The sequence below is a fragment of the Malaclemys terrapin genome, chromosome 7 (genome assembly GCF_027887155.1).
Source record: "Malaclemys terrapin pileata isolate rMalTer1 chromosome 7, rMalTer1.hap1, whole genome shotgun sequence".
NCBI classification, from domain to species: domain Eukaryota; kingdom Metazoa; phylum Chordata; order Testudines; family Emydidae; genus Malaclemys; species Malaclemys terrapin.
In genome coordinates, this window is record NC_071511.1 from 26799441 (window position 1) to 26811641 (window position 12201).

General features: G+C 36.4%; 1 protein-coding gene across 1 annotated transcript in view; it reads right to left on the bottom strand.

The window, feature by feature from the left end:
• Window positions 1–12201, bottom strand: part of CACNA2D3 (calcium voltage-gated channel auxiliary subunit alpha2delta 3) — a 734213-nt gene that overhangs the window by 13259 nt on the left and 708753 nt on the right. Inside the window, exon 35 of the mRNA XM_054035781.1 lies at window positions 11063–11174. Coding sequence (XP_053891756.1) covers window positions 11063–11174 — 112 coding nt within the window. The remainder of the gene's footprint in view (window positions 1–11062; window positions 11175–12201) is intronic.

Consider the following 12201-nt stretch of genomic DNA (forward strand, 5'->3'; position numbering starts at 1 on the left):
CATTCATGCAACATTTGAAAAGGCCTGTCATTTAAAAATCATCCTCATAGTGCTAGTGGAACAGTTGGTCACAAACATCTGCAAGGAGAACCCTATGGCGATTTCCTCATTCTTTGCTTACTTCTGCAGGCTCTCCCATTCTATGTTATCATACTAAATGGAAAGGCACTGAAGAACAGTCTGAATCATGTAAATCCTTACTAATGTGAGACCTCCCTACTCTCACAAAGTTCTGCTCAGAGAGATTTGTACCTAAATGTTTACTCCTGGGGGAATTCTGCACCAAAAAATTAAAAATTCTGGGCACAATATTTTAAAATTCTGCATAATTCTGCATATTTTGTCAAAATAATTCAATATAATCATACCAGTTTCAATTATTTTGGTAATTTATTTCAAAATACCTGTCATACAGCAAGTATGTCTGTAACAATATAGACAACAAAAAAGTTTTAGAGTAGAGAGTTAAAGAAACCCCTATGACAATGTAGTTCCTGTTTCTCTGTTATGCTTTTGTTGGGTGCCTTAGTCTGGATGTGTCACACATGCCAGCTGGGCACATCTTGGGGGAAAACTCTGTTCCACTGGTCTCAGACATATACACCCCACTTCTGCACCCCCCCCACCTCGAGCCAAGGGATCCAGAGGGAGAAACAGCCTGATGCTGGGTCCCGGGTCTGTACGGAGTTTCCTTCATGATGCCTCATTTCTTCAGAACGTACTGGGAACTGCAGCTGCCCGGAACCCTTCAGCTCCCTCTTCCTCTCCCCCCAGCAGTGCCCTGTATTTGTGAGCTGGAGAGTTGGACTCTGCTGGATCCAGCAGCCCCCGTGCTGGCGAACAGCTCTGCAGCACCATTTCTGCCTGGAAAAATGAAATTCTGCGCAGAACATTAATTCTGCGCAAATTCTGCATTGTGCAGTGGTTCAGAACTCCCCCAGGAGTAAATGTTTCATTGGATGTGGTGGGATTGGGGCAGGGGGGGAAGTTTGTCCCCCATGCAACAAAATGTGAAGCCTGTTCACAATTGCAGATACTCTATGTCTCTAGTGTTCCAGCAACCACCTCCCTCTTCCTTAGGAACATGGTTGTATACATCCAACCCATTTAACCTCCTAACCATGTACTTTGACTTCTGTTGGATATGTGAGTACACATTATTCCTGCAAATAAGTGAACAGGTAATCAGTACTTCAGACTGAACAGATAAATTTACTTCAGCATTAAAGAGAGACACACTACGGCTTTGTTACTGAAAAGTTATTTAGCAATGTGCTTAGTTTTTAGGCATGTAAGGAACCTACAACTAGAGTCCTTTTTGTACGTGGAGAGTCAGTCCACATGTTCTAAACTACAGAATTAAAAGGTGTTTGTTCAATGATTATTATTGCTGAGGTATTTTCATTAAAATGTCTTTCACATCTCTGTACTGTACTATAAAACCAGATGTAGGACACCTTCTATACTGCAAGTTGGTAACCTTGACAACGCATAAGAGGTGTTTAGACACATGCTAATAAGAAAAATTTCCCAGTCACAAAAAGAAATAGTGCATTAAGAAAGGAATTTCCTTCTTAAGTTCACAAAATGCCCTTTGAATTAGATTGTCATGGTCAAACATTTTATTTAGACATTAAGTATACAGTGTTTCAAGCAGTTTCTCTCTGATCCAAAGGACTCCTTTAATCCACTGGCTTTCCAAGCTAAGCAAATGGAAGGAGAATCACAGTTAACAAACATAGATTTGTATGGCTTTGACAGCTCAATAGGAGCCTCAGATATATTATCTGAACATGTGACAAAGAGATGTCTTGGCAGGACTCAGATGCCTCTTGGCAGGATGTGACCAAGGATACAAATGTGAACTGAGAAAAGAATACAAAAATATAATGAAAATCAAATACTATCTTAAGGTAATATGTTGTAAATAAGCAGCTACTATGATACTGAATCCCACGGACAAATAAAAAAGTTCCAAAATGTTTTATGTTGGAATCTTTCATCTGTTTTAAAAAATACAGGTTGGAAACTGTCCAAAGGATTGTGAGGCTAATAACTGGCAAGTAGACACCTGTCTGCTAATTTATATATGTGCTGCCTTCTTATTTCATATTACTATTTTCTTTTCAAAACATGGCAACTTACTTTATTTCCTGCACTAGCCATTCCAAATATAATGTTATCGAAGGGTAAAGATAAAATACCTATGCATTAACTTTAAGTTCCACCTGCATGACAAAGTTTATGATCTCTGTTGCATTTGGAAAGAAGAGGAAGTTATCTCACTTCCTATTATCTTGTAGTTGCTTGACCTACAAAACATCCCCTGACATCTCTGAGGGTTCTGTATGAGCAATGACTGTAAAATCAGGCAGATTTGAATCTGGAAACCATTGTGCCAGAGGACAGCATTCCTATCTCTTCTTTAGGGTCTGAAACACAGATCTTTCCTACTGGAGAGAGTTTTTAGTCAGTAGGCCTTTATTTATGGCTCACTGGATAAAATCCTGTGATTCACTGATATACAGATAAGAAAATAGTCATTATATTTTCACCATTAGCAATTTTTAAAGATATCACTGAGATACAGATTTCATCCTGTACCTACTGTTTGTAAAAATAAACAGTTAATGAAATTACCAAAAAAAAAAAAAAAAAGTGCAACTAATCCAAAACCCCTAACAACTACAAAGTATAACGTAACCTTAAGAGTCATTAGTTCTATCTTACAAACAGAATTGCTACTTGGATTAAAAAATACATTTTTCATCCCATAACTCAGTATTAGTATTGCTCTAATTTATATATTATTACTTCAGTTTGCAAGTTAAAAAATAAACAAACAAAAGAACTAGACACAAACCCGTTAGCAATCCATTGAACCCCCTTTTTAAAGGACCTCAGGTCAGATTCTCATTTACATAAGGCCACTTTACACTGCTCTGATGGCCAAGTCAGTGTCAAGGGGTCTAATGTAAATGAAATCTTACCCCTTGATCTCCACAATGAGCTCATCCTGCAAAGTCAATGCTCATTCAAGTCAATGCGAGTTAAAGGTGATTAGCCCATTTTTTATCATTTCCACCACTACCAGTGAGAAATGTGGGTATGGCACATCTGCTGCTCAGCTTGAACACAGGTCAAAACCATTCATTTGTCTGTCAGATATTACCCACCCGCTAGAGTATACTTGGCACGGCTGCTGAAAAAGCAACTACATAACATCAACTATAAGGAATAGTTGCTTTTGCCCATGGGCCTTTAAGATGAATATGGTAAAATGAATCAGAACCAAAACTACTTCTGAAGGGGTGATTGTATTTTACCGCCCAACCCACTCCTGGAATCCATGGGGAGATCCTGATATATGAATGAATTGCTTCAGCAGGGAAGAAATTGGGCCTTGGTATTTTGCTTGTTTTATGTGGCAAGCTGATCTGTTTAGAAGTAAACTAACTCCATCTGAAAAGGCAAATTATTATTTATTCCTTGGAAAATTGAACTGCATATTTATTTACTCATTTGAAGCAAGATTAAGTACAGCAGCTTAGTAAGCCTCTGCCAAACAACAAATGCAGAAGTGTTTTAGCAAATTATGTTAGATCTCAAAACTGAGTGGTTTTTTAAAATACCATTACATTGTTAATGCTTATAAATTGTACTACTCATGCTGAGTACAGTCTGAATCTAAGTTGTGTTATTTATCTGATCACTGCTGAATAAGCACATTCCATGGACAAATGTTAAATTTGCTATTAAAAAGCTGCACAAAGGGCTGTGTGATCCCCAAAATAACTAGAATTCCAACGTCATCTACCTGTTTCTACTTGTAAAAAGCAGCAAAAAACACTATTCCTTAAAAACAGCAACAACTTGCCTTGGTTGGCTCCCTGGTGATTTGCAAGTTGGATAACTGTGTATTTCTTCCCTTATGACATGGAACATATTGGTGTACACCAGGGGATTAGGCAGGGTTTAACTTATTCACATTTTAGGTGGGCCATGTATACAATATAGCTCTTATTCAACGCAGTAACTCCTATCAATGTTAGCAGTAATTGTGCATGCAGTATATGGCTTAAAAAGGGAAGTTTCATCTTCCATAGTCAAAAAGCAAATTTAATTCAAGAACACATCCCTATTCAAGATGGTGCTATTGTGCTTCCCTATTGTGCTTAAGTCCTACATCCCTATTGTGCTTAAGTCCTACTGAAGTCAAATGTATGCTTAACTGCTTTCCTGAACTGGGATAGATACAGGCACGTTTACCTGGTTTCCTGGTGAAAAATAGAAAAAAATAGTAGGGTTGTCGATTAATTGCTGTTAACTCACTGTTAAACAATGGAATACCAATTGAAATTTAACAACTATTTTTGGATGTTTTTCTATATTTTCAAATATATTGATTTAAATTACTACACAGAATACAAAGTGTACAGAGCTCACTTTATGCTATGATTTTTATTACAAATATTTGCATTGTAAAAATGATAAAAGAAATGGTATTTTTCAATTCACCTCATTCAAGTACCATAATGCAATCTCTTTACCGTGAAAGCGCAACTTACAAATGTAGATTTTTGTTGTTACATAAATGCACTCAAAAACAAAACAATGTAAAACTTTTGAGCCTACAAGTCCACTCAGTCCTGCTTCTTGTTCAGCCAATCGCTAAGACAAACAAGTTTGTTTACAGTTAGGGGAGATAATGCTGCTGGCTTCTTATTTACAATGTCACCTGAAAGTGAGAACAGGTGTTCACATGGCATTTTTGTAACTGGCATTGCAAGGTATTTACATCTCAGATATGCTAAACATTCATATGCCTCTTCATGCTTCGGCTACCATTCCAGAGGACATGCTTCCATGCTGATGATGCTCATTAAAAAAAAATAATGCGTTAATTATATTTTGACTGAACTCCTTGGGGGAGAATAGTATGTCTTCTCCTCTGTTTTACCTGCATCCTGCCATGTATTTCATATTATAGTCTTGGATGATGACCCAGCACATGTTATTCATTTTAAGAACACTTTCCATGCAGATTTGACAAAATGCAAAGAAGGTACCAATGTGAGATTTCTAAAGATAGCAACAACGCTCAACCTAAGGTTTAAGAATCTGAAATGCCTTCCATAATCTGAGAGGGATGAGGTGTGGAACACGCTTTCAGAAGTCTTAAAAGAGCAACACTCCTATGTGGAAACTATAGAACCCAAACTATCAAAAAAGAAAATCAACCTTCTGCTAGTGGCATCTGACTCAGATGATGAAAGTGAACATGCGTTGGTCTGCATTGCTTTGGACTGTTATCGAGCAGAACCCGTCATCAGCATGGTTGCATGTCTTCTGGAACGGTGGTTGAAGATGAAGGGACATATGAATCGTTAGTGCATCTGGCACGTAAATATCTTGCAACACCGGCTTCAACAATGCCGTGCAAACATCTGTTCTCATTTTCAGGTGACATTGTAAACAAGAAGTGGGCACCATTATCTCCTGCAAATGTAAACAAACTTGTTTGTCTGAGTGACTGGCTGAACAAGAAGTAGGACTGAGTGGACTTGTAGGCTCTAAAGTTCTACATTGTTTTATTTTTGAATGCAGGGGTTTTTTCTATATAATTCTACATTTGTAAGTTCAACTTTCATGATAAAGAGATTGCATTACAGTACTTGAATCAGGTGAATTGAAAAATGCTATTTCTTTTATCATTTTTACAGTGCAAATATTTGTAATCAAAATATATATAAAGTGAGCACTGTACACTTTGTATTCTGTGTTGTAATTGAAATCAATATATTTGAAAATGTAGAAAGCATCCAAAAATATTTAAATAAATGGTATTCTGTGACTGCTTAACAGCGTGATTAATCACAATTAATTTTTTTAATTGCGATTATTTTTTTAATCGCTTGACAGCCCTAAAAATAGCTTTTTTTCTATTTACATTTCTTTTTATTTTGTACCTTAACACTATGCACAAGAAATCCAAATGGAGATGAGAAGATTTCCTCAGGATTTTGTCATCGTGCAGTTAGTCTCTTGAACCCAATCCTGCTGCAATTGAAAACTGATGGGAATTCTGCCTTTCAAGTCAATAGGAGCAGACCCGGCTCCTTGACTTGTAGCCAAGTCCAGTGTGTCATTACTGTACCTGAAGAAAGTAGGAAAAGGTCCTGTTTTTCAAATTAGCATGCATGTGACTGCTGCCTAATTTGCACGCACAATTTACCACAATTGCATGTGCAAATTTGGTAGCTATGCATTCAAATGGTTCCATTTGTCTACTCACTAACAGTAACTGCAAGCATGCAATTTTGAAAATACAAGGCATAAATCTACTACCTAGGTAAAAAGCAGAGGAGGTATTTGCTACACATACTAGAATAGGAGATCTCTCCCTGTTCATAAGTCCCTGAATTTATACCAAAATGAATAGTATATCTCTAAGTGAAGCTAACAAAATTAGCAGAATTTTAATACAAAATGCTTACAACTGTAGAAAAAAGAATTAGATTAGAAAGGAACATTTTATCAGCAGGGATATACTGCAAAGGTTTGATACTGGCATGTTTATCAAATTCTGGCACCGTAAATGTTATCTTCCTCGCTAAGTTATAATAATAAACACTTTGCACCTTTCATCCAAGTAGTTCAAAGCGCTTTATAAACATTAATTAAACCTCACAATCCCCATGTGAGGTAGGTAAAGAACATAGCAGAAGCCAGAAAATAATATTGTAGTCAACTGAAACTGATGTAGAATTTAGGTGGACAGAATTACCTGTATTAGAATTTGGTTAAGTGATTGGGGTAACACCCTATATTTGTGAATAGGGCGTGAATTACTTAGTAAGCCCTGGATCTAAATGTCTAATCTAAAAGACATCACATCCAAACAGCATAGTGTCCCTTAAAAACCACACTGAGGTCTTTGGGAACTGTGTAGTACTGACTCGGAGGGAAGAGTGCTGCTTACCACTGATAAATCATTATCTCTTTTAAGCAACTGACTATTTCCAATACTGCAGCTGCTTCTTATTCAGTGGAACATTTAACAATCGGTCATTTGAGTTTAAAACCCAACACTGTGTGTGTGTACAAGAAAGAAATAGCTTACTGGAAAATATGAAAACGTTTCATGTAAAAAAAACAAACCATTCAGTTTTGTACTCTTGTTGACAATCTCAAATGCCCAAAAATATGGTCTGACTTGTTTTTGATTGCTGTTACAATAACAGATTAATTTAATAATCAGTGGGATATTGAATGACAAAAAATTATTGGTTGAGGCAGCCAAACCCTGACCCTAATGACATTCTTATGTTAATTCTTGTTTTCTTTTAGGCTCCTACTTTCTTAATAAAACCTATATTTTAAAAACATTTTAAACACTGCAAATTGTCCTGAAGAACTATTTCTTTCTTTATAGCAAGTTTACACATACAAGATTATATTATATACATATGCACACATTTAGCGCCTGATCCAAATCCTATGGAAGTCAATAGGCATCTTTCCATTGACTTAAATGGACTTTCAAAGAAGCCCATAGAGTTAGTTGAGTTATTTCTGAGTGAACAATTTATATATTTGATGAAGTCCTTTATAATAGTTGTGATTTATTCACCAGCACTTTGATTTTAATTCATGTACCTAATATTCAAATTTATTTGAAAATTTTATGCAAACAAATTACAGCCTTGAAATTGGACTCAATCATGCAAGGTCCTGAGGTCCTTTGTGAGTCAATAAGAGTTGAGATCAAGTTATATCATGCAGGATTCTTGCTTTGTGTATGCTCTATTCACAATCAATATTTGTGCTGAGTGATTCTTTTTGTAAGTCAAATAATATTGCTTCATTTCACTAACTGGTTGACCAAAACTTTTATAAAACCGGAGAAAGGCTTGAATGAGTCACTTGTGGTACAAACCTTCCTGCAATGGAATAGTTGTAATATTGCCATATTGAATACTTGCGTAAATATCCATGACATTTTCACTTTCTCTTAATGTTCTTGAAAGCAAAAATTGTTCATACGAATGCATGTGAAGATTAAACAAAGGAGTTGGGAATACCATGGGAGTAAATTTGTGATGTATATTCAACTGAATATTTGCAAATACCTTTTTCCAGTAGCCACCCCGCTCTATATGTATACACTCTCAATGTGTAAAATAAATATACTCATTTATGGCCTGATCCATCTCACATTAGAATCAATGGCAAGACTCCTACTGACTCTGTGGGAGCTGTATTGAAACCCTTAGCATCCAATCACGTGAAGCACTGAACACCCTCAAGTCCCATTGAAGGCAGTGGAAGTTGAGGGCACGCAGCACCCTGTAACATTGGACCCTTACTTGGAGCAAATGAGACACCACTCTTAAATTAATAATATTGAGCAATATGCTTCCTTGTAAAAATATTTACTGTACTAAAGCCATGAAACTGAAAAATGGGTCATAAGATGTAGGCCCACAAAAGACTCTGGGTCAAATTCCTTAGCTATTCTGGGAAAGCTGCTTGGGTTATAGCAAAACATTTGGTAACCAGTGCAGAGTACAATCTTAGATGCACTTTGTAGATTGTTGATGACAGTCAGTGGGTAAGCTGCATAACGAAGAGTGTTCCCATGAGAATCTGACAGTTCTTCGGGATTATTTCTCTATGTTTTGCCCTTGCTTGTGGAGAAAAATAATAGGTGCCTTGAGAACAGTTGGTAACTAACATAGATTTGGTTGTGGTGGTTTTTTGTTTTGTTTTGTTTTTTGTTCCACTGTGGAACATAAAATGTTTTTCTATGAAAATCATCTTAGCACATTATTTTTAAAATACTATAATTTTCACTAAACTCAGTTTCCAACTCATTGCTGTCCAAGTTTTGCAGAATTATGTTATTTTTTGAAAGTCATTTCCTTTGCCCTGAAATTACCTACGCAGCCTGAAAATCTGGTCCCGTTAAATTAATCTCTTTCTAATGGAATCAAGCCTTTTTGCAATGTTAAACAAAATGTATGTGAGAAAATAATTTGTTGTGCGTGCTCTCACTAATCCTCTGAGTAATGATGATAAAGCAATACTGTTTTAATTCTACATTGTTGACATCAAGCAAAATATGGCAATATAACAATGTGGAGTTTGCTATGTGGAAACATAATGGCTTGATTTTCTTGATTTTGTACTTTTCATGCAATAGGACCGATTGTTACAATGAAAGTGTTCTGCAGGATTAGTTTATAAACTAAGACTATTTCTGTCACCAAAAGCCTTATAAAAAGAGTTGCTCTGACATGACTGCAATAGTTTTCTTATAACTAAATGATAACCAGAAATGAACTAGAAGTGAATATTCATTTTCAGCATGTCTTAAGTCCTCAAAAAGCTATGGGGTGACCAAAATGCACCCCTAACCCCCGAGTTCTACAATATGGTTCGCAGCAGTCCTCATCCTTAATACAAAGGTGTAGCCCACCGGTTACAGGTTCCAGCATGAGATCATATGTTTTGATCGAAGTGGTCTGTTCTCAGATCAATACAGAATATTAAGTTCTGAGACTTTCAATTTCCACCTTTGCAGTAAAGATGAGTGATGTTGCAATCTTTTATACTTTATAAGAATTAAAAATATCTCTTAGGCTTCTGACATGTTATTAATTTGTCCCTAAATATGTTAAAGGTTGGATGCCTCTGGCATACCATCTGGCTGACCCCCCACAATAAGTGTGTGAACCAAACACTTTTGACATTTCACTTACTAGCTCCAACACAATACTGGCCACATTGCTGTGTGTGCTTCACCCTTTACAGTAAGAAAGATAGATTTTTCAGATTCAGAAGTTTTTTCACTGTAACTAAAGTGCCTTCAAATTATCACTTTATAAATTATATCCCAGGGATTCACTCACTTATTTTTTTTAAAGATGTTCAGGTTATTACAAAGCACGTGTGTTGAAATGGGTTGAAATGAAAGTTTAGAGTGAAATCCTACACACATTGACTTCAATTGGGCCAGGATTTCACCCTTAGTTACTAACTGCATACTGGCTTAGGATGGAGGAAGTAAGCTATAACAATTTCTTTCTGAACCAAACAAATCAAAGAAGGTAGAAATTTTGATTGCTCTAGTTCTTCTTGGCATTTCTGTGATAGAAAGGATACTATTGCAAATATTACTGTGTTTTGTTACAACGATATCTCAGCATAGGGAAAGTTAAATTAAAAAACAGAAACCATCACTAAGTATACAAAGTTGATATAATCATTTGCATAAACTATATTTATAGTCAGTAACTAAGCAACATTCTAATTATAATATACTGTTAAGCGACATTTTCTTATTATAGTTACATCGATTTAGAGAGACACTAAATGCAATGAGCAAGAATATTAGTTTTTTGGGGGGGAAGTTGGGACGAATTAATTTTCTTTGAAGTACTTCTTTTAACCCTTGGAAGGTCTAGTCTACTATAGAAATAGTACAAGCAACCAAGGGATGTCTAATGTGTGCCAGACTTGTCCATTGTCAGCTCAGCTTCCCAGCACTAAAGCTTGGGAAAAGATCTTTACTCCTCTCCCATGCTTTTCAGCTTAACAACAATATGGCGAGAGTATTGGAGAGTCAAACAGAACATCCAGATACCACTGCACCAAAAGCCAGTGGATTCCTAAGTTGTTGTTTTGCTTATAGGACAACTAACTGCCTTGACCTTTCATTTGCATATAAATCAGTAAATAATTCTCCCTTTTTTAGGATATTGCACAAGTCTGGTCTCCAGTCATTGACCTAAAACTTATACCATTGCAAAGAACTTCTTCAGTCACTAGAAGCCCGGACCTATCCAGCATTTTCTGGTAAAGTATAATATCCCTTGCTTTAATTTCAGAACATTAAACAGTTACATGATCCCTACGCTACCAAGAGAAATGGCATCCAGTCATTGATGGACAAGACATAATGTAAAAGCTAGAACTGCATATCCTTCAACATAAACTTAAAAATCTCAGTTTATCTGGTTTGTCACAAACCGTTGTATAAAAAATTGAAAGGGCTTACTTGAAACAGTCATCACAAGCAATGTTTCCCGTGGTCTCCTTTATAGTGCGTTCAGAAACAAAAGCTGGATATTCAGTATCACAAGGCTCTAGGGTTTGTTTCAATCTCTGTGCTATAGGCATATAAAAATATCTTAATGTTACTTGGGAAGAACAAGCACACAAAAACTCTCAACAATGCGAGCTACTGTACCAAACAGCTTACAGTGAATGGAAATGATACTCAGCTTCTGCCACCCTGTGATATTTCCTAGGCAGTGCAAAATGCTTTTTTTTTAATTAACAAAACCCTTTTAGCTGGGGGATGTAATTTTATAAGACATAAACCGTATCATAGTTATTTGTGATTTACCCTTAGCCAAGCTAGTTTTCATTTATGGATAAGATTTTGTTTTCACACTATGGATAGGCTCAAGTGAAACCAGCTGCTGCTTTTCAAGTATACACATCTACTTTCTAATTCTCCTTGATAATTGTATTTAAACATATTTGTTGGAGTACCCCTAATTAAGGCACTGTACATTCAGTTGAAGTCAACATATCATTTCTGTGGAGGGTAACCCTGGAGATTTTGCATTGTCTCGGAACTCACAAAGAAAGGCTGTAGGGGACAAAAAAAAGAATGATCTCATCAAGAAGTGATGTTCAGTTTTTGAATGTCTTCTATCTCTGGCTTTTTTCCTTCCAGAACATAATAATACTTAACTTTCCATAGCACTTTTCATCCACAGATCCCTCAAAGTGCTTTACAAGGGAGGGGTAAGTATCACTATTCCCATTTTACAGATGGGGAAACTGAGGCACGCAGCAGTGATGTGACTTGTTCATAGTCAAACCACAGAACAGTGACAGAGCTGAGAATGGAATGCAGGTCTCCTTATCTGCCACTCTAGTGACTTATTCAATGGATCATATTTTACTCCTTATATGTGCAAACACAACCTCTAGACATATCTTCAACTAATTGCTATGTGGGAAAACTGACTATCAATTATGCAAAGATAGATTACACTGAACAGGCTCATGGACTCCAGAGTTTCTCCACTCAAGATTGTTTTAGAGCCAATGGTAAGCCTACTGCAGATCAGTCAGGGAATTATTGTAAAGTTGGGTTTGTAAGTCAAAGAGAGAGTAGGATAT